Source organism: Eptatretus burgeri, chromosome 9, assembly GCF_056783735.1.
Source record: "Eptatretus burgeri isolate ZD-2024b chromosome 9, Ebu_testis_v1, whole genome shotgun sequence".
In the NCBI taxonomy this organism is placed as follows: Eukaryota; Metazoa; Chordata; class Myxini; order Myxiniformes; family Myxinidae; genus Eptatretus; species Eptatretus burgeri.
The window spans coordinates 52,173,493-52,200,014 of record NC_140969.1 but is presented as its reverse complement, the minus strand read 5'-3'; the positions used below and the strand labels follow the sequence as shown (position 1 = coordinate 52,200,014).

At 46.7% G+C, this 26,522-nt stretch overlaps 1 protein-coding gene across 4 annotated transcripts in view; it reads left to right on the top strand.

Moving 5' to 3' along the window:
* PXDN (peroxidasin) overlaps nucleotides 1-26,522 on the top strand; it is a 202,716-nt gene that overhangs the window by 26,873 nt on the left and 149,321 nt on the right. For 2 of the 4 annotated variants that reach the window (XR_015061649.1, XM_085895154.1), the window contains exon 2: nucleotides 25,648-25,719. Coding sequence is in view for 3 of the 4 variants with exons in the window: in XM_085895154.1 (XP_085751280.1) it covers nucleotides 25,648-25,719 (72 nt within the window). In the remaining variant the exon portion in view is untranslated. Of the gene's footprint in view, nucleotides 1-905; nucleotides 932-7,733; nucleotides 8,268-25,647; nucleotides 25,720-26,522 lie in introns of those variants that run through there. The other 2 variants (XM_085895157.1, XM_085895156.1) reach the window with 2 other exon arrangements.

The window sequence follows — 26,522 nt, the reverse complement described above, 5'->3', positions numbered from 1 at the left end:
TTGCAACCTAAACTGCCATTATGTAATGTTCACAAATAAATGTTTCAGTGGCACCAGGTGTTTAGTGATTTTGGTTCAGATGGAAAATATATTGATTTTTGCACTCTTGAATTTTGCCGCCATCTTGGATTTCATGTTAAATACTGATCAGATCTAAATTTTATTGACACTAGTGGATTGCTGATCCATTGAAACCATGGACCAGAACCAACAATTATGTTTTATCACAATTATTGAAGAAGTTATAGCTGTTTTAGTTATTTCAAAGCCCTGTGGTGGACATCTTGAAAATGACTGTTTTAACCCATTTCTGGATGTCAGATTTTGGTAGACTTTTTTTTTTTCTGTTGATCAGTATATCCAGTAGGAATGAAAATCACTGAAAAACCTTTTGTTGCAATTTGTTGTGGGTCAGGTAGTATTTTGACCCGACTAGTACCCAGCGAAAAATTTACTTTCACCCTTTAAAAACCGTGTGAATAAATTATTGACATATCAGCTGCTTTTTTCTTATCTTTTTCTCACCTGAATTGCAAGTACAGAGAAAGGTGGTGTATAATCAGAACTACTGTTTGATAGGGCATTATATTACTGTTGTATGAATAAAATGGGAATTGTAAAATAAAAAGTGTTGAATATAGCAAGCGTTTTCTGAATCTAATCGATGTGAGACTCATCTTATTATAAGTGAAGAAGAAGATGAAGGAGGATGAGTTTTTGTTTGTATGTAAATTGAAACCAGCCCGTCTATCCTCAAATTACTCAACTATATCATTGTGTTTGACACCTTACTCAACTATGTCATCCTGTTTTTCAGATTGGGCTTGATTAGTGGTACTCCCTATGGGACAATTGTGGACGCAGGCAGGCAGGGGCAGATGGACAAATGCGGAGGCGGACAGACGAACGTCTAACACCACATGCTACATCGGTTCGTGGTCCGCACAGATGTTATAACTTTATTTTAAAACATCAGTTTTTCACCAGATTTGCTTTGATTCCTTGTAGAGTACCTTTCTAAACCTCCGTAAATAGACACAGATCTGGCAAACGCTATGGATAAGCAGTCCCTCTCAAGGACAGGGCGTGATGTTAAGCAGTGAATTCTTGAAATCTGCAGCTCAATGGTGGTGGTCGTATGGCAGCTTAGCTACGGGGGTAGCTGTCATTTTCTTGAAGCGCGACTGTGTCGCTGATGCAGTGCCCCTCTATCAGTACACACACTGGAACTAGTACTCATTTTGCCGACCTCAGAAGGATGACAGGCTGAGTCAACCCCCTGGTGTATTAATTCAGCGGCCGACGGGGCTTGGACTCAGGACCCTAGGATCCCAAGCCACCACCCTAACCACTGAGCCAACACCAGGCTGCCTTGTTTTCTTAAAGTAAATAGATATATTGGCTTATTATAAGACTCGTTATTTCTTTAAATTATCAGATTTCACTCCAAATTTCGACACGTATTTAGTCCAGACAATACTCAAAGCCGAAATAATATTTCAATGATATCCTTTATTTAGTCCGTGAGAGTAGATCGTGGAAAATTACATCATGTTGTGCATGAAATTGCTCCAAGCTCTGAATTTTAAAACTATAGCACTTACAAAAACAATCCATACAGCAATTCTTAGCGATGATGAACAGGTATTCGATAACATGAGTGAGGAAAGTGAAAAAAAAGCTTTATCGTTAAGAAATCGTTGCGGCCAGTTCTGAGTCAAGGCATGGTTGAGCAGGCCAAAAAAACATGGCGGCTTTCGACCCCAGCAAGGTAACCCAGGAAGCGCCTTGGACCCCAGACAGCGAGGTGGCCGAGGATAGCGCCTGATGAAGGATATAATTAAATAATGCCGTGAATTATCTTCAAAAGGGGTGTTTCGATTAACCCAAGCATCCAATTTTCTGTCATGCACTTCCTTGGAGTTTTCTTAGTATGTTTGCAAAGTTTCAGGCTGCGAGATTTTATGGTTTTGGAGTTATGGAGAAGACGCAATGACACACACACATTGGTATTTATTATTATTATTATTATTATTATTATTATTATTATTATTATTATTATCATTATTATCCTCGTCGTCATTCAGGTCTGCTTCCATCTGTGGAAACGTTTTGGGGCCCCAGGACCTCTCCACGAACCGTGACAGTAGGTACATTTGCATCTGGGAACCTCATCCGGCCCTGTAGAAAAGCCATTCAGGGTTCTGAGACCTCTTTTCAGACCCCGGGACCAAGCGGGGTCTCGGCTGCTTGCCAGCCCGCTTTTCGTGTTGCCTGAGCCCCACGAGAATGTTACACAACATTGTCCGCTTTGCCCCACGTGGAGGGCGCGGGGGTGACGGGAAGATAAAGGGGAGAAAATTAAAAATGTTGGAAGAGGTCCTTTGGTAAAATATATTGAAACGTTATATTTGGCTTTCTGAACCTCACACCAGAGAAGCCATTCTCAACTGCATCACACTTACTTCCAAGATGATACTTTCAAAATTTATGTTGAGTCACTTGAATGAAGAGACAGCAGGTCAGTGTCTCATGTCGCTTTCCCTACCAACTACTGCTGCAGAAAGAATCAAATATTTACTTTGGACGTTTGGATTTATGAAGTCCCTCAGTTCAAAAGTTTAACTCTAACCCTCGACCTAACATGACCTTTGGACGATGTGAACATTTTCAGTTCTTGAGAAAAGGAGAGCTGGTGTCGAATGTTTCCCACTCATGTCAGACTAAACACAAGGCTGGTAGACAGACTGGGAGGATTGATAACATTATGGTTATGCTCCCCGATAGGAATTCTGCTGAGTGCTCTGTGCGGCCTGTTCGTGTTTGATCATTATCGCAACATTTAAACTCTTGGGCTTCTGAGTTGTGCCAGTCGTTCAGAGATGGCTGTGATGTTTCCAATCACAGACGGTCTGGTTTGAGGAACGATTCGTTTTGAACTTGGAATCTCATGTTTAAAGCCCTCCCTGCTGTCAGCACATTCCAAGCCACCATCTCCTTGACCAACTTGAATATAATTATTGCAAATGTGGGGGAGATTTACGATTCACAAACATGTCAGAGCAGCTCGCAGAGTATAATAGCAGCTTTGATGTTATAGCTGTGATTATCGGAGTGGAATAATGTAATGTGCAATGATGGAGTAATTTGTGTGACTTATAAACGTCAAGCGTTGGACTTGGATTCCATGCAATGTAGCCAAGGATATCCCACATTAATTATTATATTTATCCGCAATGCAAGGCTTTCACACAAAGGCTGCAGCGCATTTTGGAATTGCCATTAGAGTAAATAAAGTGCAGGTGGGTAATTGGCATCAAGTGCTGTGAATGATCCATTGCCCTTCTGAGGCCACTGTCACTGCAGGCCTCATGCACGTTTTAGCAGGATTACCAAGCCTGGTGTCGGCTTAGTGGATAGGGTGGCGGCTTGGGATCCCTGGGTCCTGAGTTCAAACCTCGTTGGCCACTGAATTAAAATACACCAGGAGGTTGACTCAGCCTGTCATCCTTCCGAGGTCGGCAAAATGAGCACCAATGTACTGGTAAGGCGGACGCTGCATCAGTGGCATAGCTGCGTCCCAACCAATGATGCAACCAGCAGCCACAGGCTGCACTCGATAGAAAGAGAGCAGGATTACCACGACATGCCTCCACTTCATGCTCCAGGGGCAGAGAAAATTCTAACAAGTGGGGGAAAAGGAGGAACTTCATAAACTCCCATGGAAAGGGGGCAGCACTGTACATGGGGGGGGGGGAGGCAGCGTCTTTGAAACGACTGCCTTTTGTTTGGTTTGTGTTGCTCTCGGTGAATGTTAGTCTGTTCCTGCAGACAGGTCGCTTACTCTGGGAGGGATTTGCACTTTGTGGTACACTGACGTGGTGGGGTTGGAAGGGGTGCGTGCATTCCATTTCTGTTGAAAGCGTTTACTTTTCAAGTTTCCTTTTTGTAAAAAGTGGCAAAGCTTTGTATTTTATTGAAGAAACACTTTTTCATTGAAGTTGACTCTTCCACTCATGACTTAGAATCAGCCAAGGAACTTACCGACAAATGTCTGTTCTTTTTGAAAGTTACTGAAGGGACACAGGTTGAACCATCACAACTCTGCTAAAACTGAACCAAAGTATAATTTCTCTGCAGAGTTTAAGGCTCATGGAGGAGCTATCACACAGACATCAGACACACACAATGCAGACAGAGATATCAGCTAACACACCTGGGACTTGACTTTTTAACATGAGACAAACACAGCCACTGACTTCAGGGGAAGTAACTTCCTGGAGCACTCTGAGTGATGGTGGTGCCATCTTGTGATGTTACTTTTCTTTCAGCAGTCAGTAGTGCAATTAAGGAGAAATATTTGCTCCCCTCACCCCCAATGGTTGCAAACCCATGGGTGTTTATTACGTGTGTGGCCGTACGTACCAAACGAGCAGCTCGTTCTTCATCCGTTTCAATTGCACGACGCCTTGTCGGAATCAGTAGCCACTCTCAGTATTAGACAATTCTAGACAATAAATATTGCATGTTAAAAACAATCCATGGTCTCACTGTGATTAAAAAAAAAAATAGTCAAAAACTAGAAGGGCACACACGTACGGGTTTGCTGATATTCTATTCTGTGTATGCTGAGCATCAAGCAAGGAAGCAGCACGTACCATATTTAGTCTTCGGTATGACTTGGTCAAGGTTTGAACCTCTGACCTCCCTGATGCGGAGCAGACGCTCCAACAAAATGAATGCCACTAAGTCTGGTTATCTGATGATTTGTTTTTTTTACAGTTGAATAAAATTTATTGCTGATATCCTTTCTTCAAAGTAAAATTTAATATAACAGAGAGCAATCAAGGCTGGGATGTGCCGGAGATGTTCAAATGTGCCACGCAGATGCATTATGATGTTTTGGTGTAACTTGTATGCATGTTAAATGACTACCAGGGATTTTCCATCTCTGTGCTAAATTAACCACAAAGGGGAAGCTTGTGAAGAACTTCAAAGCAAATCATTTTAGCAACACCCCTCGTCCCTTCCCTTCTGTCTATGTGTCCATCCATACTTTTGTTGAGTGCTACTTATGGACAAAAATGAGGCTGAATGGCCCTGATTGTTTTAATGGAATGAATCAGAATTTACTGATCTCAGTTACACAGGGGACATTTCTCATGGCACCATAAAAGGGACATTGTTATTGATAGTGCAGGCCAGTGGAGATAGTCCTCAAATGGTTTTGCCAGAATGTCATCCTGTTGTTACATTAAATTCACTCAAATTTCGACCCACTGCGTACCCGTGTACTCCGGATGGGCTGTTACGGAACACAGCAAAGCGTATCCTTTCGCTCTCTTCTCGTTCGGATAAGTGTATTGGCATTGAACGAACATGGGAATGTGTACGACATCCAGTCCACAGCAGGGAGCCATAATAGACATATCTCACTGTTGATAAACATTAAGACACCTTGGCAGATGCCAAAGAACCACAATTGGACTCCTTTATTTGTGTGTGCCAGCAAATTGTTCTGTGATTTTTTTATTTTATTCACTTATTGTGTTCGTGCTTTGCCTGCTTTCATGCTTGTTTGTAAACGTGTAGTTGCTCATAACAGCAATATAATCACAGCTGAAAGTTCCTGGCTCTCAAGCAAGCTGATGCTAACTCCAGCTGGCAGGAAGTATCAGCTTTATTGCAGAAACACATGACAACCGAATGAACCTTTTCAATGCATCCTCCGCTGCAGGAAATATTCCACTTTTTTTTTCCCCCTCTTAGTATCTTCCTCGTTTCTTCCAAAGATAAATTGGGTAATTATCTTGATTTAGCTCCGCCACCGAAGGTGAAGGAGGTTATGTTTTCACCCCTTTCTTCTGTCTGTTTGTCTGTGTACAGGATATCTCAAAAAGTTGTGGACGGATCCGGATGAAACTTGGTAGACAGGTTCAGTGTGTGACAAGGACCAACTTTTTAGATTTTGGTGGAAATCTGAATCCAGATCCGACGACTAGAATCGTTAAAGTGATTATTCAGCATTGAGAGATTGGGCTCAAAAATGATATTGTTAGGGATGTGGAAATTCGCAATACACCATAAAGGTTCCTTAGATTAGCTCTGCCGGTAAGTGAGTGTTCAGATAGGTCCCCACCGTTGTTTAAAGGGAATTCTTCATGTTCACCGGGCTGCGACTCCTTGAGATAGCTGTTTTTCTTTATCTATTGTTATTTTGAGCCACCATTGCAACAAACCTCAACGCAAACAACAACCGCCACCACCTACGCCACAACGCCCACCACGTTCACACCACCCCCACAACAATCATCACCATCTTCGCCACTACACCCGCTTACGAACGCCATCCTCCGCGGACCACAGTAAGACAGTTTCCGCATCGGAAACCGTCAGAAGGATTGGCAGAATAAAAGCTCTTGTGAAGCCTGTGGGGTTTTTCCCGCCTGTTTCTTCCCCGCGCTTGGTGTGAAGGGAAGGGGGCGGAGCAGCTCGCTCCCCGTTGGTGGAGGCACGGCGTGAGGCGGTCGGAGTGGGAGCACGCCGCCCTTCGAGAGCCTTCTGGAAACGCCTCGAAGGGAGGTGGAGCCGCGAACGGGGTGGAGCGACGGGCGGGGCCCTGCGCGGCGAAGGGCGGAGCCCCGCCTTACAAAAGGCGAACAGATGCGAGGCTCGCTCTCTCGGTGATTCACGTTGGGCCTTCTCCTCTCTTTACGGTTCATGCGCTCTTCTTGCACGCGCTCCCCTCCTCCTCGCTCGTTCCCACGCTCGTGGCCTGGTGCGGTGGTGGAGACGCGGACGTGAGGCACCGCAGTGCGGCCTGTGGTGGACCTGCGTGTCCGGACGAGGGGTGCCGGAGAGGGTTCGCCGGCCACGTGGGAGGTCGGAACCAGGCGCGACCCCGCTCACGGTCGGGGGAGGGCGACTGGACGGCCACGAAAGGGAGGTCCTTTCTTTTCTTTTTACTTTTGCTTGCATGGTGTGGCGCCGTCTGTAAGTAGAACCTGTTTAAGTGACTGTGTTGTACAGAATTCCCTGCTTTATTCGGTTGTATTGTTTTCTTGCTGTACATATTGCATGACTCTCTTACGTGTGTGTAAATAATAAATGTGCTTGTCGAACTGTTCGCGTCGTTGCTTCCTTTCCTTTATTGAAAGTGCCACCTTACCTCGTGGAATAATTAGTGAGGGTTTGAACACCCGGGTAAAGTAATCTGAACCGTCGAGGTCGGCGATAACACCGCTCGGTTATCCCTGTAGTATGGAATGAACCACTTAAGCGGTTCGTGTCCTAAGCCGACCTGCGGCGTGGTGCAACCCCTCGGTAGGTTACCCCCACGGGTATTTAGGTATATCGACATTCAGCGATTCACGCTATTTCGCGCGGGTAGAATGCGGACTGGGTTGTGGTGAGGTCGAAAGACCCACCCGTGACTAGCTCCTGGCGGTAGTTCCAAGGAGGGTCACGACTGAATTGTCCGACCGGTGGGCGACGCGGTTGCAATTGGAGTTACGCAATCGCTCGCACGCCAGGCGGGCCAGAATTCGTAACAATATATAGCACGATATCTCAAAAACTTATTGGGCCAGATATATTCTCGTGGATCAGGCATTGTATGGTGGAGGTATGCACTCTACCGAGTGTCCTTTTAGTTTTTTTTAAGTGATTCTACACCATTGAGAGATAGGGCCAAAAACGATATTGTACTGTAAGCATGACATTTCAAAAATGTACTGGGCCCGATATGTTCTCGTGGATCAGGCATTACGTGGCGGAGGTGTGTGCTCCACCGAATGCCCTTCTAGTTTTTAACTATTTTTTTTCTTATCACAGTGAGACCGTGGATTGTTTTTAACATACAATATTTATTGTCGAGAATTGTCTAATACTGAGAGTGGCTACTGATTCCGACAAGTTTACCACAAATCTAGAGAAATACCGAAAATAATGAAAGATTTGGACGTTGGATCCTGTGGATCCATTGCAAAGCCACCATTGATGTTCGAGGATTATTTCCTTTGCAAATCGTTAATGGAATAGAGAAAAGGGTTCATTGATGAGGATGAGTGAATGTGAATATATAGGGTATAGCACCCAAGCAGTGTGTAGTAATAATGATTGCTATAATTGCCATTTTTGTGCAGTATGTGCTCACAGGGCCGTTTCCTTTTTGATACAAAGTCCTGGTATTCATCTATTCCTGGAGGACAAGGGTTGGATACCACCTGCCGTTCGAACTGCCGGCACCTGTGGTTTGGAGACATCACGTGCGAGACACTTGAGTTTTGGGTTCACCTTCAGATGTTTCCTGTATTGTTCATTGTGCTATTTTTATTTAACCTAGCTTGGGTAGGAAGAAACATGTTATTTTGTCTAAATATGTTGAATTCATTAATGTAGCAACAAAAGTTTGCCATTCCAGGGTTCCAAGTTGGTTTGCAGAGCACAAAGAGTGGCATCATGTGGCCTCGGGTTATGGTATCTTATTATGCAGACAAAAAACTCTCTCAGTTGGATCTTGGATCTCAATTCCACTGTGGATTGTGACTGAGATAGTAGCAGATTCATGAAACGTGTAAATGCTCAAACGTTCTAATTTTGAACATATGAAATTTTTGGTCTTTTAAATTCTTGAACGAGCAAACAGTTTAAACGGTTAATATCTTGGTTAAGCTAACAACAATACAATGACTTGTTTGGCTTAAAATGTCTGCTGCATTACAGCAAAAATAGGGGATCGTTGGAAAAAGAAACAAAACTACTGTTGTTTACAAACATAATTGTGCAATCGTAAAAGTGCTGGTACAATGGTACAAATAAAATGGTACAATACTTACACTCGTTATTGCAGCGTCGTACTACTTCAAAATCTGACTTTGCATGGTAGTGGGGCAACTTAGCTAAATATAGCATAACAATTGTGCATTTTGTGAGGAAAGCACCAGATTTGGCACACTAGTAGCCTATCATATTATGAACAGATTCGGATATTGGGCCATCTCAAATTCAGCCGCTGATGGCTGTGGCAGCCATTTTCCACTGCCATCAAAAATTTTGAGATGGCCCAATATCCAAATCTGTTCATAATATGATAGGCTACTAGTGTGCCAAATTTGGTGCTTTCCTCACAAAATGCACAATTGGTATGCTAAGTTGCCCTACTACGGCTCGTTTCCTCACAGCGCTTTGCGCTTGTTTTGAAAACGTCCTGATTTTCTTATGGGGTCGAAGGCTCGTGGAGGAGCTCCGACACAAATTGCATGCACACATGCAGACAAAGATCTGAGACAACACCGGACATGACTTCAGACATATATAATCGCTGACCTTAGGAGAAGTGATGCAACTCCCCAGGCCATACTGGATATTGGCAACAAAATCTATGTGATGTAGCCTTTTGTCTGCTGGCAATTTAGGAAAACTTTAGCTCTCTCTCTTCCATTACTAAATGGAGCTGTGTGTGTGTGTGTGTGTGTGTGTGTGTGTGTGTGTGTGTGTGTGTGTGTGTGTGTGTGTGTGTGTGTGTGTGTGTGTGTGTGTGTGTGTGTCACGTTTTATTCTAAAGGATACCTTATGTCACAGAATGATGAAAATGGTACTGTTGGAAATCTAATAATCAATTTACTTGCAAAAAAACATTTCAAAGTTGTAAAAGGTCGTGGCTGTTTAATCATAAAAATGCTTTTCCGCAGGACATGGAGATTAATATATCAGTTCCATTGGTACCATTTTTTAAATTATTATTCTTCGACATCAGAAACCCTTTAGGATAGCGTGTGGCAACATGGAAGGAGCAGACAAAATTATATATAATAATACCTCCAGAAGTAGTAATTTAAAAAAAATAAAATTATTCTGAGAGAGCACACAAACAACAACACCCATGTTTTTGCATTTCCTCAAGGATTGGCATTCCCATCACTGAAGAGACGGGGCTCGGATGTGAGTACTACCAATTTAAAGGCGCCAATTGTTCCCACCTCATTTTGAGGTCAGCTGGGAGAATGTTTTTGTCCCCGGTACTTTGGCTCGCACTGAAGGTGATTTGGGCAGGAATTTGTAATAATTTGTTCAGGCTGTTTGTGATAACTCAGCGAATCTTCATGAAAAAGACCATTGTGTCTTTAACGTGCAACAGCTGATGCGAGAAGAGGGGACACCCAGCCGAACATCTTTCTGAGGGATGGCACAGTTTCTGATACAATGACTTACCAAGGAAGCACCAATCCGACAGTTCATAATCGTGTTGGAAATCTAACCTCGGCTCAACAGCCCAAAGCTAAATGTGCTACTTCTACGTCATCCCATTCAACTGTCTCTCTGCTGTCTTCTCTTTTATATATTTTCGGATGGCATAAAATTCCCAAACCCTCTGGGTTAGTCATTGCAAGCTGCCCCAATATACTGTATATATTGTTACGGCTGTGGAAATTTGCAATACACCAGAAAGGTCCTCAGGTTAGATATTTCGATAAGTTCAGGTGTAGTTAGTCCACACCCGTTGTTTAGGGGGAATATGTGTGATTCATCAGGGCTGCGATGCTTTGAGTTAGCCATTTTTCTTTCTCTATCGTTATTTTGGACCAATAATCCCCCAACAACTCAAACACCGCCACCTTCGCCTCTTTACCTCCACAACTCCATCCCGCAAACATCGCTTCACCGTCATTCCCAAACGACGTCCCCCAACAACTCAAACACCACCACCTTCGCCTCTTTACCTCCACAACTCCATCCCGCAAACATCGCTTCACCGCCATTCCCAAACGACGCCCGCCAACAACTCAAACCACCACAGCAAACCCCCCCACCACCTTCGCCTTTCTCCTTCCAAACCACCAACCACACCACCTGTCAACACCGAACGTCTTGCTGTCCAGGACCCGTTCGGTGATTGTTGCCGAACGCGTCGAGCCGCGAGTACAAATGGATGCCTTTACTAGAGAGGAAATCGGATCAGGGGAGGTTCACGCCCCTTTTCCGCCGTCCAATGGGCGAGCGTCACGCGGTGTGGCCCCGCCCCCAAGCGCGCTGCATGTGGACTCCTTTTAGGAGGGAAATCGGATCAGGAGAGGCTCACGCCCCTTTTTGCTCGACCAATGGCTAAACGTTGGGTGGCGTGGCCCCGCCTCCAAGCGCGTTTTGATCCGAGAATTAGCATACACGCTCCTCCCCTGGTCTATAAATACGCGAGCACAAGGTGACTCGCGCGTGTGTTGGGTTGTGCTGAGCTGTGCGGTGCTGTGCTGGCTGGGCTGGTCGAGTGAAGACGAAGGTCGTCGTTGAGGTTGTCGTTGCTGGGTCGAGGGACGAGTCGCGGAGTGAAGCAGGGACGCGGAAGAGGGCTCAGGGGTGAGAGTTCGCCGGAGTCGGTGCGGTCTCAAGGCCCCGCTCGCGGGACGGAGCGTCCGCCATTCCTCTCTCTCCACTCCGAGCATCAACAATTCCCCCCATCCGCGCTGAGATAGCGCCGGTAACCCCGTCCGTTCCCCACCCCAACCGTGGTGTCGACCGACCAACACATGCCTGCGCAACGCACGGCCGAAAGGAGCTCACCGACCACGCCAGGGGCACGGAGTCAGGCACGTTACGCTGACATTGCGGCTGGCCCACCATCGCGCCACGAGGCACGGGTAAGACCCCTTCGGTCTCGTGGACCTGGCCGCTCACCCAGGTCCCACGTATATTTGGTCCACGGACCTGTCTGCTCCCTTGCGTATGAGGGTGGCTTTTATTTGCTTTTTGTGTAAATGTTTGTGTGGCGCCAGTCTTTTAAGTAAACCTGAATAAGTGCTTGTACATTGCTTTATTCGGTTGTAACTCTGCGTTGTGTTCTTGCTTTGACTGTATACGTGCATTTTTGTATGGCTGTGAGTACGTGCTTGTCTGAGAGTGAAATAAATGTTTTTGTCAAATTGTTTCCCGTTTCGTTGCGTCCTTTCCTTCGTTTGAAAGTTCCATCTTGCATCACGGAAGGGATTGGTAGTGGGTTTAGACACCCAGCAAATAATCTGAACCGTCGAGGTCGGCGATAACTCCGCTCGGTTATCGCTGCAGCACGGAACGAGCCGCTTAAGCGGTTCGTGTCCAGAGTCAACCTGCGCGTGGTGCAACTCCTCGGTACGCTACCCGCGCGGGTACTTAGGTATATCGACATTCGGCGATTCACCCTATTTCGCGCGGGTAGAATGCAGACTGAGTTGTGGTGAGGTTAAACCCCACCCGTGACTAGCTCCTTGGCGGTAGTTTCAAGAGGGTCACGACTGAATTGTCCGTTCCGTTGGGCGACGCGTCGCGATTCGAGTTCCGTGGCCGATCGCACGCCGGGCGGACGAAATTCGTAACACTGGTGTACAGGAGTGTCGGATTCAAATCCACCTCGGTCTCCAACTAAATTTACGGAACCGGATCAAGGGTGAGTGGAGCGACCCTCCGTGTTCCATTAAATTACGAGTAATTTAAATTAATTTCTTCCGAGAAACAAGATGGAGTTTCAAGGCGAGCGGGTGCCGGGGGTAGACATGAATACTTGTAGTAATGTAGAATCCATGGTCCAGGATGAAAACCCTGAACAGGAAATGCTAATTGTGCAGGACGAATTTCCACAGCCGAGCCCGGAACTCGAAATGGGCGCGGCAGCGGCCGCGGTGGATGATGCCCCCCCCACCCCTCCTCCGTCAAAGTCCTTCCCCAACCCCCAGCGACGCCGCGACCGACCGAGGCGATTCGGCTTCGTCGGTTGCGGCTGAATTCTGCCGATTGGGGGAAAAGTTTTTGCTGATGATGAAAGAAATGAACAACGAAATGAATAACACAAATGAAATAAAAACAAATGCGTGGAGAGAACGAATGAACGACAAATTGGATGCGAATACTGCGGGGTGAAACGCAGAGCATGGGGCTGAATCCCCAGGCTGGGCAAAAGGCAAACGTGGAAATTGCGTGCAATGAAGCGCGGACGGTGGAGTGCAAAATGGCGGCACCACGTGTTGGAGCGAACGAGCTGGGGGGGAGTGTGGACTGTGTCGGCCCCGCGGGTGAGGACAAAATAATACGGGGGACGTGGAGGACGAGACTCGTGCAGGTGACAAAAAAGGAAGTGACGGTGACACAGAGGGAAAAAGTAAATGGGGAAACCGAAACGTGTGAGACGAGACACGACGTGACGACGGAAAGAATAAAAGAAATACCAGAGACGAGGGAGATGGAAACGGTAGGGGAGAGACTGCACGATAAAAACGGGGTTAAAGACGAGCACACACACACGGAGGTAGTGGAGGATAATGGGGGCGAGCTGACGGACTGTGTAGGGACCCGGTGCGAGCAGCTGGATGGCCTCCTCCAGGAACGAGGGGAAGGAGTATGCCCCCTTGAGGCGGATCACGACCAGGCGGGTCCGGTCGTGCCGAGCGAGGTTGAAGGGGTGAGTGCTGTTGGCGGGTGCACGGAGAGCTTGGGGGGTATGGAGGCCCCAGAAACTCTTGTGGTGACACGATTCCCCAGTGTGGTGTCGAGGTGTGTGTTTACAAGTGTGGCGAAATGTGTGCTGCAACGCGCACATAGCGTGGGTGCAAGGGCGTGTGTGAGAGCGACCGGGTGGGTGACAGAGACCCCGTGTGTGGATGAGACCCCGTGTGTGGATGAGACCCCGTGTGTGGATGAGACCCCGTGTATGGATGAGACCCCGGGTATGAGTGAAACCCCGCGTGTGAGTGGTTTGGTGGCAAGTGTGCCGAAGTGCGTGCCTCTCAGCACGCCGTATGTGGAAGGAGCCACGTGTGTGAGTGGAACCACGTGTGCAAGGAAAATGGCATGCGTGAGTGAACGGCCGAGTGCAAGGGAGACCGTGTGTTTGAGAGAGCGGTTTGTAAGGGAGATGACGGTGGACATGAGTGAACATGCAGCTGTGTTTCCTGGCGTGAGTGTAATGGTAAGATGTGTGAGCGTCGTAACACGCAGGTGTGCGTGGGTCAAATGGAGGCGACGACAGCGACAGATGGACAAGGGCCGGGTAGCGTCCGTAGATGTTTTTGGGACCGTGCCGGGTTTGCACGGCAGCGAGTGCGAGGTTCGTGCCGTGCTTCGCACGAGACCGCCACGTGCGCGCTTGCGGGAGTGAAGTCCGGTCCATAAACGCCAGCGGTGGATGTTGCCGATCCCGCGGACGGACAAAAGGGTAGGCAGGATTCTGGATTTGGACCGGACGGGTTCTCCACGCGAGCGTGTGTGTGAAGCTCTGACGGGCAGAGCACATGTGTTCGTGTGGGGAGCCCCTCGAAACGCGAGGTTTGCTTTGTAATGCGCAGAGTGACGTCATGGCTGCACGTAGGGATGGAATCCGGCAGGAGGGGGTATCCCTGCTGGATGGTACCGTCCAAGAAGGACGAGGTACGCGAACAGCTGCCATGACTTCACGGGCAAGGTGCGCAGGTTGCGAGTTGCCGTGCTGGTGCACACGGATTTAAAAAAAAATGGAGAACAAAAGCAAGCCTCGCTTTCAGGTGAACAGGATTCCCTGGGCACAGGATGGAACAAGTTAGGGGGATGGATTAGCTTAGACTGGCTTCATGGGGCAGGGATAAGTCCTCATGGAGCCCGTGGAATGGATTGGTTAGAGGGATTGCAGTTGAGATTTAGGCTGGGAAAATGATTTTTGCAATTTTGAGGACAGTGACTGACTGTGAATGTGTTGTGGGGATGTAGCTTAGCTACGTAGTGTTAAAAGGAACGTGCTGTAGTTTAAGGGACGACGTGGGAGCACGAGGTAGTTGGGGGATGTAGTGAGCAGGACGGCAGGAATCGGCAAAGTGTGAGTTGAAGACTGGAAATGTACTTGGTAAGTGAGTGAGGCCAGCAGGCCTGAGTGTATGGAGTGATTGTGGAATGCATGGTGCGATGAGTGATTGGGGGGAGGTGTGATTCCCGCCCAAGGGACCCCGGGGTCAGAGTAAAGTGAGTTAGCTGGGTGAGCGAAATTGAAAAATGGAGGTCGTTTTGCTGTTGGTGGGAAAGTAGGCTCGAAACCCATTTGGAGGGGTGCAGGAGCCCTGTTGACGGGCTGGGAGCGTGGCTGCGAAAGGTGAGCATCGCTGAGTGGTAACCCCAGACACCGGGCTAGTAGGCCAAGGGCCCATGGGGGGCTGGGATAGTGCAGTGGGCACGGGTGATCTGCTGATGCGGGGCCCGGGGCGCCATAGGCCGCGTGGGCAGTCGTGGACACGGGTGACCCTCGGAAAGGGGCCCGGGGCACCAGCCTGCCACGTGAGCGTTTCAGGGGAGTCACCAGAGAGGGCACTCCCCGGTGTTTAGGGAGCTGGTAGGCTCGGAGGCAGTGTAGTACCCGGGGGTGCCATCGTTGGGGAATTGGCAGAGGGTAGTGCCTTCCAAGGGAGTCATGCGTCCCAGCCACGAAACTGTGTGAGGGCACGGGCGGAAAATTGGGGGGCAAGGCCCAAAATTGGAGGACACCAACACAGGCGACGAGAATCTGGGTTTTTAGAACCAGTAGTTTAAGCAAGAGGCGCTTGTTGAAAGCCCCGGGGTAGTTTAAAGGTTAATGGATAGGGTAGTGTACCCCTCCGCACCATCCATCCCTTCGCTCTCGTTGTGGGCCGCTGGACCCACTTTGGGTTAAGATCGCTGAAGTCTGACGAGGCCATTCTGAGGCTTGAGTTGGACCTCGACCCAGGACGCTAGCTCTCCCTCATTCCCCTCCAGGAAGGGAACTTAGGGGTTGGGAGTAGGCTAGGAGACGATAGGTTAGCCAAACAAGGACGATAAAGGGGGTTAGGGGACGATTTATACTGGGGAAGTAAAAAATAAAAATAAAACAAGAAAATAAGTTGGGGCTAAATTAGGTTTTACAAATTAAGGGGGTGGGTATGGACAGAGACAGGCAAAGGCGATAGGTTGGGAGGGAGACAGTCAGGCAGGTCCGAGCCCGCCTTCCGGGTGGCCAGCACCACCGCACTCCCTCCACCAACCTCCATCTCAATGCAAGGTGCCGGCCAACTTCATCTGCTGGCTGTTTACTGCAAGGCCTGTGCCAGCCACTTCATCGGCTGGCTGTTGCTGCAAGTCCTGTGCCGGTCGATCGTCTTAGGGCTATTTGCTTCAAGGCCTGTGCCGGTCAGCTTCACTGCCGGCTGTTTTTGCTACAGCGGCCTTGTCATGCCATGCCTTGCCTGTTCATGGTTGCCATCCATGCCTACTGCCCTCGTCATCTTTTGCCCCCGTTCCGTTCTGCATCCCCCCCCCCCCTTGTTCATTGCCATGTGCGCCAGGATCCTCGCGCAAATTGCAGGGACTGCCCTGTAGGCAGCTGCAACACGGGCCTGCACCGGCCGCCCGTGCACTCTACATTGCGTGTGCTGCTTGAGCCAGCACGGAGACTGCGTTGCACAGCTCATGCGCCGTTGTGTTCACTGCGTCCATTTCAAGGGGGAGGCCTTGGACTGTGCTTAAGCAGCCTGGCCCCCTGCTTGTGACTGTTGTTTCTCTTTGCAGAGTCCATCAATCCTGGGCCATGGAATAGTGTAAATTATAAGGTTAAGTTGTTAAATTGTGCATTGTATATGAGTGCGCCCCCGGCATGTAAGTCTTAGCGCCGGCAATTTATTTATGTCGTCCATATGAGTGGGTTTGTTTAGTTAGTTACTCAGCCCGTAGGTTATTTATTTGGGGACACGAATACACTGAATGTTTTACTCAGGGATCCGAAGGTAAAACGTACTAGGGGAGAACTACACATGATGGCACACGAAAATTCGACGACTTGGGACGAGTCTGTAAAAAGGGGAGGGGGTAGTGTTACGGCTGTGGAAATTTGCAAGACACCAGAAAGGTCCTCAGGTTAGATATATCGATAAGTTCATGTGTAGTTAGTCCACACCCGTTGTTTAGAGGGAATATATGTGATTCATCCGGGCTGCGACGCTTTGAGTTAGCCATTTTTCTTTCTCTATCGTTATTTTGGACCAATAATCCCCCAACAACTCAAACACCGCCACCTTCGCCTCTTTACCTCCACAATTCCATCCCGCAAACATCGCTTCACCGCCATTCCCAAACGAAGCCCGCCAACAACTCAAACCACCACAGCAACCCCCCCACCACCTTCGCCTTTCTCCTTCCACAACCACCAACCACATCACCTGTCAACACCGAACGTCGTGCTGTCCAGGGCCTGTTCGGAGATTGTTGCCGAACGCGTCGAGCCGCGAGTACAAATGGATGCCTTTACGAGAGAGGAAATCGGATCAGGGGAGGTTCACGCCCCTTTTCCTCCGTCCAATGGGCGAGCGTCGGGCGGTGTGGCCCCGCCCCCATGCGCGATGCATGTGGACTCCTTTTAGGAGGGAAATCGGATCAGGAGAGGCTCACGCCCCTTTTTGCCTGACAAATGGCTAAACGTCGGGTGGCGTGGCCCCGCCTCCAAGCACGTTTTGATCCGCGAATTAGCATACATGCTCCTCCCCCGGTCTATAAATACGTGAGCACAAGGCGACTTGCGCGTGTGTTGGGTTGTGCTGAGCTGTGCGGTGCTGTGCTGGCTGGGCTGGTCGAGTGAAGACGGAGGGTGTCATTGCTGGGTCGAGGGACGAGTTGCGGAGTGAAGCAGGGACGTGGAAGAGGGCTCAGGGGCAAGAGTTCGCCGGAGTCGGTGCATCCGCCATTCCTCTCTCTACACCGCGAGCATCAACAATTCCCCCCATCCGCGCTGAGATAGCACCGGTAACCCCGTCCGTTCCCCACCCCAACCTTGGTGTCGACCGACCACCACATGCCTGCGCAACGCACTGCCGAAAGGAGCTCACCGACCACGCCAGGGGCACGGAGTCAGGCACGTTACGCTGACATTGCGGCGGGCCCACCATCGCGCCACGAGGGCGCGGGTAAGACCCCTTCGTTCTCGTGGACCTGGCCGCTCACCCAGGTCCCACGTACATTTGGTCCACGGACCTGTCTGCCCCCTTGCCTATGAGGGTGGCTTGTATTTGCTTTTTGTGTAAATGTGTGTATGGCGCCAGTCTTTTCAGTAAACCTGAATAAGTGCTTTTACATTACTTTATTCGGTTGTAACACTGCGTTGTGTTCTTGCTTTGACTGTATACGTGCATTTTTGTATGGCTGTAAATTACGTGCTTGTCTGAGAGTGAAAAAAATGTGCTTGTCAAATTGTTTCCCGTTTCGTTGCGTCCTTTCCTTCGTCTGAAAGTTCCATCTTGCATCATGGAAGGGATTGGTCGTGGGTTTTTGACACCCAGCAAATAATCTGAACCGTCGAGGTCGGCGATAACTCTGCTCGGTTATCCCCCTTTGCACGGAACGAGCCGCTTAAGTGGTTCGTGTCCGGAGCCGACCTGCGGCGTGGTACAACTCCTCGGTACGCTACCCGCGCGGGTACTTCGGTATATCGACATTCGGCGATTCACCCTATTTTGCGCGGGTAGAATGCGGACTGGGTTGTAGTGAGGTTAAACCCGCACCCGTGGCTAGCTATTTGGCGGTAGTTCCAAGAGGGTCACGACTGAATTGTCCGTTCCGGTGGGTGACTCGTCACGATTTGAGTTACGTGGCCGATCGCACGCCGGGCGGGCGAAATTCGTAACAATATTGTCATGGAGCATTACATGGGTGCCATGACCTTACCCTGCAAGGTGATGCATCAAGAGCATTCACTGCATACCGAGCCGACACATGGTGTCGCTCAACTAATTTTCACATGCAGTGTCAGCCCGGTTTTGGCACAAAGTTTTCCAGCTCATCACTACCTGTTTTTATCGCAGTTATAGCTAATGGATTGACTGTATAACAGAGGATGCAGATTGATAAACTGATATTTTCAAAGGGCACAAAAGGATGGGCAAATATATGACATAATTGAAAGTAGATGGGCTGTTGGTGTTGAAATGGGATAAGGTTAGTAAGGGTAGAAAAGATCATGGGTGTATATCAGGACAAAATAGGGTGTTGGGGTGAGAGTTTGGTGGTGGGGGTGGACTCTGAACTGTATCTAATCTCTTGTGGTGCTGCATCTACTGAGGGATGTTTATTGTACCAAAGATTAAGAACATGGAATATTTTTGGCAATTTTGCTTGGAATACCCTGCTTTTGAAGCGTTTGTTTTGGGATTGAGATATATTTGTTGAATAATATTGTGATAAGATATGAGAATCTTAAAGTTAAAAAACAGTTCCCTCTGCCACCGAAGGTGAAGGAGGTTGTTTTCACCCCTTTTTGTCTCTTTGTCTGTCTGTCTGTGTACAGGATATCTCAAAGAGTTGTGAACAGATCTGGAGGAAATTTTGTGGACAGGTTCGGTGTTTGACAAGGACGAACTGATTAGATTTTGGTGAAGATACGAATCTGGATCCGAATAATAGAATTTTAAAAGTGATTCTTCACCATTGAGAGATAGGGCCAAAAAGGATATTTCGCACGATATAGCAAAAAATTTGGGACGGATTCAGATGAAACTTGGTGGACACGTTGGGTGTGTGACGCCAAGGAATTGATTTGATTTTGGTGAAGATCCGAATCCGGATCTAGACACGTTAATTATGTAATTTTTTAAGTGATTCTTCACCAATGAGAGAGAGGGCCAAGAGTGATATACAGCATGATATTTCAAAAATGTGTTGGGCCCGACATGTTCTCGTGGATCAGGCATGTGCCGGAGGTATGCGCTCTACCGAGTACCCTTCTACTTCGGTTTTGTAATATTTTGTGTTGAAGATAATTGTAACATGTGTCTTGTCTTGTAATTTGATGATTGTCTGTTATTCTGTAACAGACTTGTTTTTTTTTTTTGTTTCATAAACAAGTTGTATTTTCATTTTGACTTCTGTTCTTGTCAGTTTAAATTTTGTTCTCTGTCCTTTGTGAAGTCCTATTTGAATTTTTTTTTTTTTAAACCGTACGTGACCTTGGTGTTTGTCACAGGCATTGCAGGATTATCAAGTCAGATGTCCCATATGCATGGGTTCACACAATTTTTTTAATTCGGTTCTCCAATGAGTACCAGCAGAAATGGTTTGGTACTCATGAAAAAAAACATTTTGTCGGCATCGAGTGCACACATCTGCTTTCCCAATCGCCACTCCGATTTTTAATGCGTCATTCAGGTTTGTATGCATCTCACTCCTCTGGAAGCGCTCTCTCAGAATGTTCATTCCGGACGAGACACTCACAAACCGCTCTTTTTTTTCCCGTTCTGGACGCTCCTGAGCCTCCTTTTCTTTCTCTTCCTGAGCACGTTCTCCTTGGATCTTTTATTTTTTTTAATCTTAAAAGTTATAAACTTACAATATAGCTTATAAATTATATTGTTAAAACGTGTAAATTAAATTTTGTACACTTAAATTTTGAAATCACTTTAAATCAATTGTCAGAATTATCACAGAAATTTTTTTACAAAGTGAGCTGAGAAAACCCTCTCTTCTTCCTCTTTGCTTGTGTGTTATCCTATCATCTATTTTTTTATATATTTAAATCTTACAAGTTATAATATAACTTGTATTCTTTTGATTTATAAACTGAATTTTGTACACTTAAATTTTGAAATCGCATTAGATCACAATTATCACGGAAGAAAACCTTCCATCGAAAGCAGAGTTTCTTAACCTTTTTAGCTCGCCTGTTCGAAGAACAGAGAGCTATAGCGATACCCCCGGCGTGAGCATCAGCGTGAACATGACAATGTTAAAGTTTTTGGTGCAAGTTATTTTTTCCTTTCTAATGTTTTTATCTACCACACTATTTTTTTTATACGCCCGATATGTATTTATGTATTTATGTATGTATGTATGTATGTATGTATGTATGTATGTATATATATATATATATATATATATATATATATATATATATCGGGGCGTATAATGTGTAACAGACTTGGTTTTTTTGATAGATACCTGTCGTCGTCCGTCCGTCTGTCAGTGTCTGTCTGTCCGTCCGTTCCTGTCCGCACTCTAACTCCCAAAGTTTTCAACTTTCACGTGTCATATTTGGTACATAGGTACAGACTGTGGAGACGGTGTGTCGCGACATACGTTCGTCATCTAAAGTGGTTGCCATGGCAACCAGGATGCTGTTTTCCATCTGTTCCTGTCCGCACTCTAACTCCCAAAGTTTTCAACTTTCACGTATCATATTTGGTAAATAGGCACAGACTGTGGAGACGGTGTGTCATGACATACGTTCGTCATCTAAAGTGGTTGCCATGGCAACCACGATGCTGTTTTCCATCCGTTCCTGTCCGCACTCTAAGTGCCAACACTACATATTACTTTTTCTTTTCGATGCATTTCTCATGGCAAGGCAAGTACCATAAAATTCAGACCATTGAGCGCATCGTTATACTTGCCGCATCCCCTAAATTAAAAAAAAAATCTGGAATTTTAACACACACAAGCCACACTGGTTTATAAGCAGCAAATGTTGCACAAAAAACCAAGCGCAAAAACGTCAGAAAATTAGCCACAAAAAGTGATCGATCTTGCTTTGAGTCTAATCTGAACAGTGGAAACATCCCAACCATCCACTGTCTGTGTGTTAACCCAGTGTTCAAGTTCGTCTTCCAGTTCGGGCCATCGGCATTTCCTACCTCAGAAAGCCTTTGTTGACTTTTTGCAGCGAGAAAGTTCACCCCTCTGTGAGTTTTGAATTCCTCATGTGGACCTCTTGTTTACTGATTACAATATACAAATACATATATTGCTTTAAAATTATTTGGATCAGACTTCACTGCAATGATTTAAAAAAAAATATTATTAGACTAGTCTTTTAAAAACGATAAATGTATAAAAATGCGAGCATTGGGTGGCTTTGACACCACTCTGGTTAGTATTGTTTCCCCCTTCGAAATTGCCAAATAATGATATTTCCCCCCACCCCATTATCAACACTAAATTAATATAAAAAAAAATTTATTTCAAAAATTATTCCAATAAATATTTTCATTAAAATATTGATGCACAATTTATTGCATAACATTAACAGTCTTGTATTATTTTAACATTAGCATTGCTAAAATCAGCAAAAGTTCATCATTATTCAAATCATTCGTATTAAGGGAAATGTTTTTTGCAGAGCGTCATTTAAAAATGGCAATAGACTTGGCAAAACTATTGATGGCTTCAGTCGTTAAACACAGCAGGATAATTGATGAGCATGCACTAAGCGCGTTTACTTCAGTGAGATGGCTCGAACTGCTTCTTGCTCACCAGTACATCAATGTCAGGAGCAGTGTTAGAGAGTGCGCAACGCATGTCACACTCCACTTCAAGCCGATTTCGTGCTTTAGATTTTATGGTCATTAAAGACGAAAACCCCGACTCGCAAAGATAGGTTGAAGAAAACAAAGTAAGGATAGTTTGAATAATGCAATCGTAAGGAATCAACGCAATAAATAGTTTGAAAATTGTTCAACCTAAAAAATAATTCCCCCCAGGTTAAGAATTGCTGATCTAAAGCCTCTGTTGTGCTGGTACACTTTGGAGCTTTCTGAGCATCTTTGAAGTACGTGTTTAGTTTTTTTTTTTTTTTTTTAGCACGCATGAGTACCTGCGTACCAGTTATGTGAACTGCTGCCCATGTGCCATTTGTGCTCCCACTGTAACTCTTTCTGCAAATGCAAAGGCTTGAAACATTGCAATGATAAAACAAAAGATCATGTTGAAAGGTTGCAAAGGTTGCGACAAGATGGATGGACATGGTATGGACAAGATGAGAGAGGGTAGAACAATTCGCAGGTGATGAGATAATATAATCAGAGATCTGATTAAAAGGCATTATTGAATGGACACCGGGAGATGGTTTCACAGACTCCTGTGCTTGCAGTGTGAGTCACTCCAAGGATGATTGCCACCATCCTGCTCCAAGCTCAGGCTATTACAGGGTCCATGGGACGTGCCAAAATTATCGAGGTAGTTTCTTTGGGTCTGAGGTGTTATCAGTGATAACATCAGGCAGAGTTTTTCCTGGTTTCCTTGAGTGCTCCGTACATTGCAGCAGTGAGGATAGCCTATATAGCTGTACTGTCTAGAGTGGGTTCTGGATGAATCCGCTTGGGCTTGCTTGCAGCTCATATGAGTGACATGTCAAAGACGGCATTTTGCTTGATTTTTTTTTTTTTAATAACTTTTGACCTAAATGAATTTCAGTCAGAGTCAGATGAACCTATAATCCATATGATTTTATATCATTGTTGTTTGAGTCTATACCCTTTACAGGGCTTCAGTGTTAACAAAGCTGTTTCATGGCTTCTCAAGGAATACATTTGGTAGTTTGCCTTTGCATTCTCAGTCAGTAGTAATCTGAGCAGGAACTTGGAATTTGGCCATTGATGGACCCACATACTGGATGCTATGGCCTTGTATGAAAAACACCAGTGTGACAATTTACAGTGGGGTGTGGAATGAAATATGACGATGACCACGTGATTTTTATGTGATTTATGTCAGATCAGGTTAGATCTGTGGCCTGCTACAGGTACCATGTAAACCTGTACTAACCTGTTCCATGGTCGGGTTGTCGGCGACTAAACCGTCTTCCCCACCAGGTTTTCTGGTGAGGAGGGTGTTTGGATATGGACACCCAGCAGGATTAAAAACAAAACCTGTCAAAGGGCGGAGGATCTCCTTGTGAGCCAACGGCCATCCATATCTAATGCCCAACTGTGTCTGCGGACGTCCTCCTGCGGTTGGGTTACTTTTTTATTAGGAGGTTGGTGGCAGGATTTGTACTCCGGCCACTGTAAAACCCTTCATTTCACAAAACGCAAAAAAATCTGAAAACCCACTCCGTTGGAGTACCTCCTGTGCAGCTTCCCTTCGCAGGGCAGCTCACTGGATGACGGGATTGGGGCAAAGCCTTCGGGACCCCCAATCTTGGATGACAGGAGGGACACCACGGGGAAACATCCTTGGGTCAGATTGCGGGAGAGTGTGTCGGAGTGGTGCTGAGGTGTCGTCCACCAGACGGCGGTCTCCTTGGGTTAACCTGAGGCGGTCCCTTTGGGTGGGTGCCTGGAATGTCCTATCCCTAAGAGAGGATGATCACCTGTCTCTTATCATCTGAGCTCAAGCGTTTGGACATCGGGATTGCAGCTCTCTCTGAGGTTCGGAGACTGGATTGCGGCGAGATAATGGTGGGTGGTTACACCTACTATTGGTCTGGTCGCTCTGATGGTTACCATACCCAAAGAGTTGCTGTAGCTGTGTCCAATAAGCTGACCCCAATGATAATTGAGGTAACACCGGTCAACAAGCGTATTGTGAGATTAAGGATTTTTCACTCCTTAGGTGTTATTTCCCTGGTCTCTGTTTATGCTCCGACCGAGGCGAGTAATCTAACCGTGAAGGATGCATTCTACGCCACGTTCGAGTCTGTGGTTTATGCGGATAACTTTAGATATCCTTTTGGGGGCCCTCGAGGTGCTGAATGAGGAGTCGGAGCCGCTGGGATTATGGGTTTCTTGGGTCAAAACTCAGATCCAGGCTTTCGGTGACATCTTGGATGCTGCTGTCCTGTCTGTGTCTGTTTGTGGTGAGGATGTTGAGGTCGTGGAGAGATTCACTTACCTTGGCAGTGATACTCATGTCTCTGCTGGCTGTGAGTCAGAGGTCAATAGACGTCTGGTTCGGGCCTGGGGAGTCATGGATTCACTGGCTCATGGGGTGTGGCGCTGCTGGTACCTGTGCGGGAGGACGAAAGTCCGAGTCTTCAGGTCCTTGGTACTTCCAGTCTTGCTCTATGGATGCGAGACTTGGGCTCTGACCAAGGATCTGAGATGGAGACTTAATTCCTTTGGTACCAAGTCTCTTCGGAGAATCCTTGGCTATCGCTGGTCAGATTTTGTGTCCAACGAGCGGTTGCTGAGAGAGACTCGGATGACATTTGTTACCTGCATAGTCCGTGAGCGTCAATTGCGGCTGTATGGACATGTGGCTCGTTTTCCTGATGCTGATCCTGCTCACCAGATTCTCTCAGCGAGGGAGTCTCATGAGTGGAGGAGGCCAGTGGGCCGACCACGTGCCTCGTGGTTGCAGCAGGTTGACCATCATCTCAAGGAGATGGGGATGGGCCTGGCATCTGCCTGGGGGATGGCCAGACGGAGGCCCCTGGAGTACCGGCGGAAAGTGGACGCAGCGACTCGCTGTTCTGGCACATGCTCCCATACCTGACCTGACCTGACCTGACCTGATTTATTGACTTGTGTGATCACTCATAATCACATCCTCGTGACTTGTAAGATTTTGTCTTGTATGCATTTTACCTCAAAAACCCCATGACCCATATGATTTTTTATCAGATAAACGTATGACTTGCATGCAACCTCAGGACCCATTTCATTTTAATCAAAATTATTATGGCCGATATGAACAAGTTTTTATTAAGATCTGTCATCAACGCATTATGTATGAATTGATTGAGGGTGAACTTCTCCACATTATTTTATCCTGATTCTTTCTCCTATCCCATCATTTTATTTTTCTCACTTTTCATTTTCTAATTTTAGGTCTGCTGTTTTTCAAGTTAAAGTTGTTTCTTTTAATGGTTGGTTAGACATTGAGTACACAGTTAACTTTGAGTTTGTGAACTGTAGAAAGCCGACATTACTCAATGATGTTGTTCTCCCACAGAGACCTTCGCTTCAACCGAATCAAGGAGATCTTTCCGGGTGCTTTCGGCCAACTCAAGAACCTCAACACACTGTATGTTTTCCTTTTTCCTCTTCTCGTATCACTGAGAAAGCCCATTTATTTGATATCACAAGGATGAGCACATGGTTGGGGCTGACTCGAATAAAAAAAAAAATTAGAATAGAGACGTCGTGCCTGAAAATGGTCAGAAACGTAAATGGCTAATTAAAAAAGCACAACACCTTCATTCAATGGTGTTTATAAAGGCTTAAATTTACACTGTGTTTCTGTTATTGCCATTTTGTATTGCTTTCTGCTATAATGTTTGACATTTCTTAAGATGCTTTGTGATCCACTGGAGTGACGACATCATGTTGGCTGTAAGTGAATGAGAACAACTGGTTCGCTTTATACAACACCATCTGTAAAAATACGGAACCTCTTCCGGCAATGGCTCTTTGTCTCTTGGCACTGATTTTTGAGCTGAACAGCGTAGCAGCTCCAATGCACAGTATGTGATTTTGGGACAATGGAGGAGGAAAGGTCACCTCAGGTGCATCCAAAATGGGTGACCAGGGGTAAACTAGCCTGTGACAAAAGCCCTGCAGACAGGAGCATCAGCAAACCAAGGGAGCATATATCTGGCACAACAAACGGCATGAGTGAAGCTCAGGCACAACCCACGATCTGCTCAGAAAGAGAGCTACAAACACTGTGACTTGCACGTCATTGTCTGGTTCAGTATTCAGCCAGGTAGCTGGCCATTCTCTTGAGCACTCCACCTTATCGCCTTTGTAATGCCCGAAAGCATTCGGAGAGACTGACAATCATGTAAGCACAGACCGATCGGTGGCCTTGTCCATTTGGCCAGCACT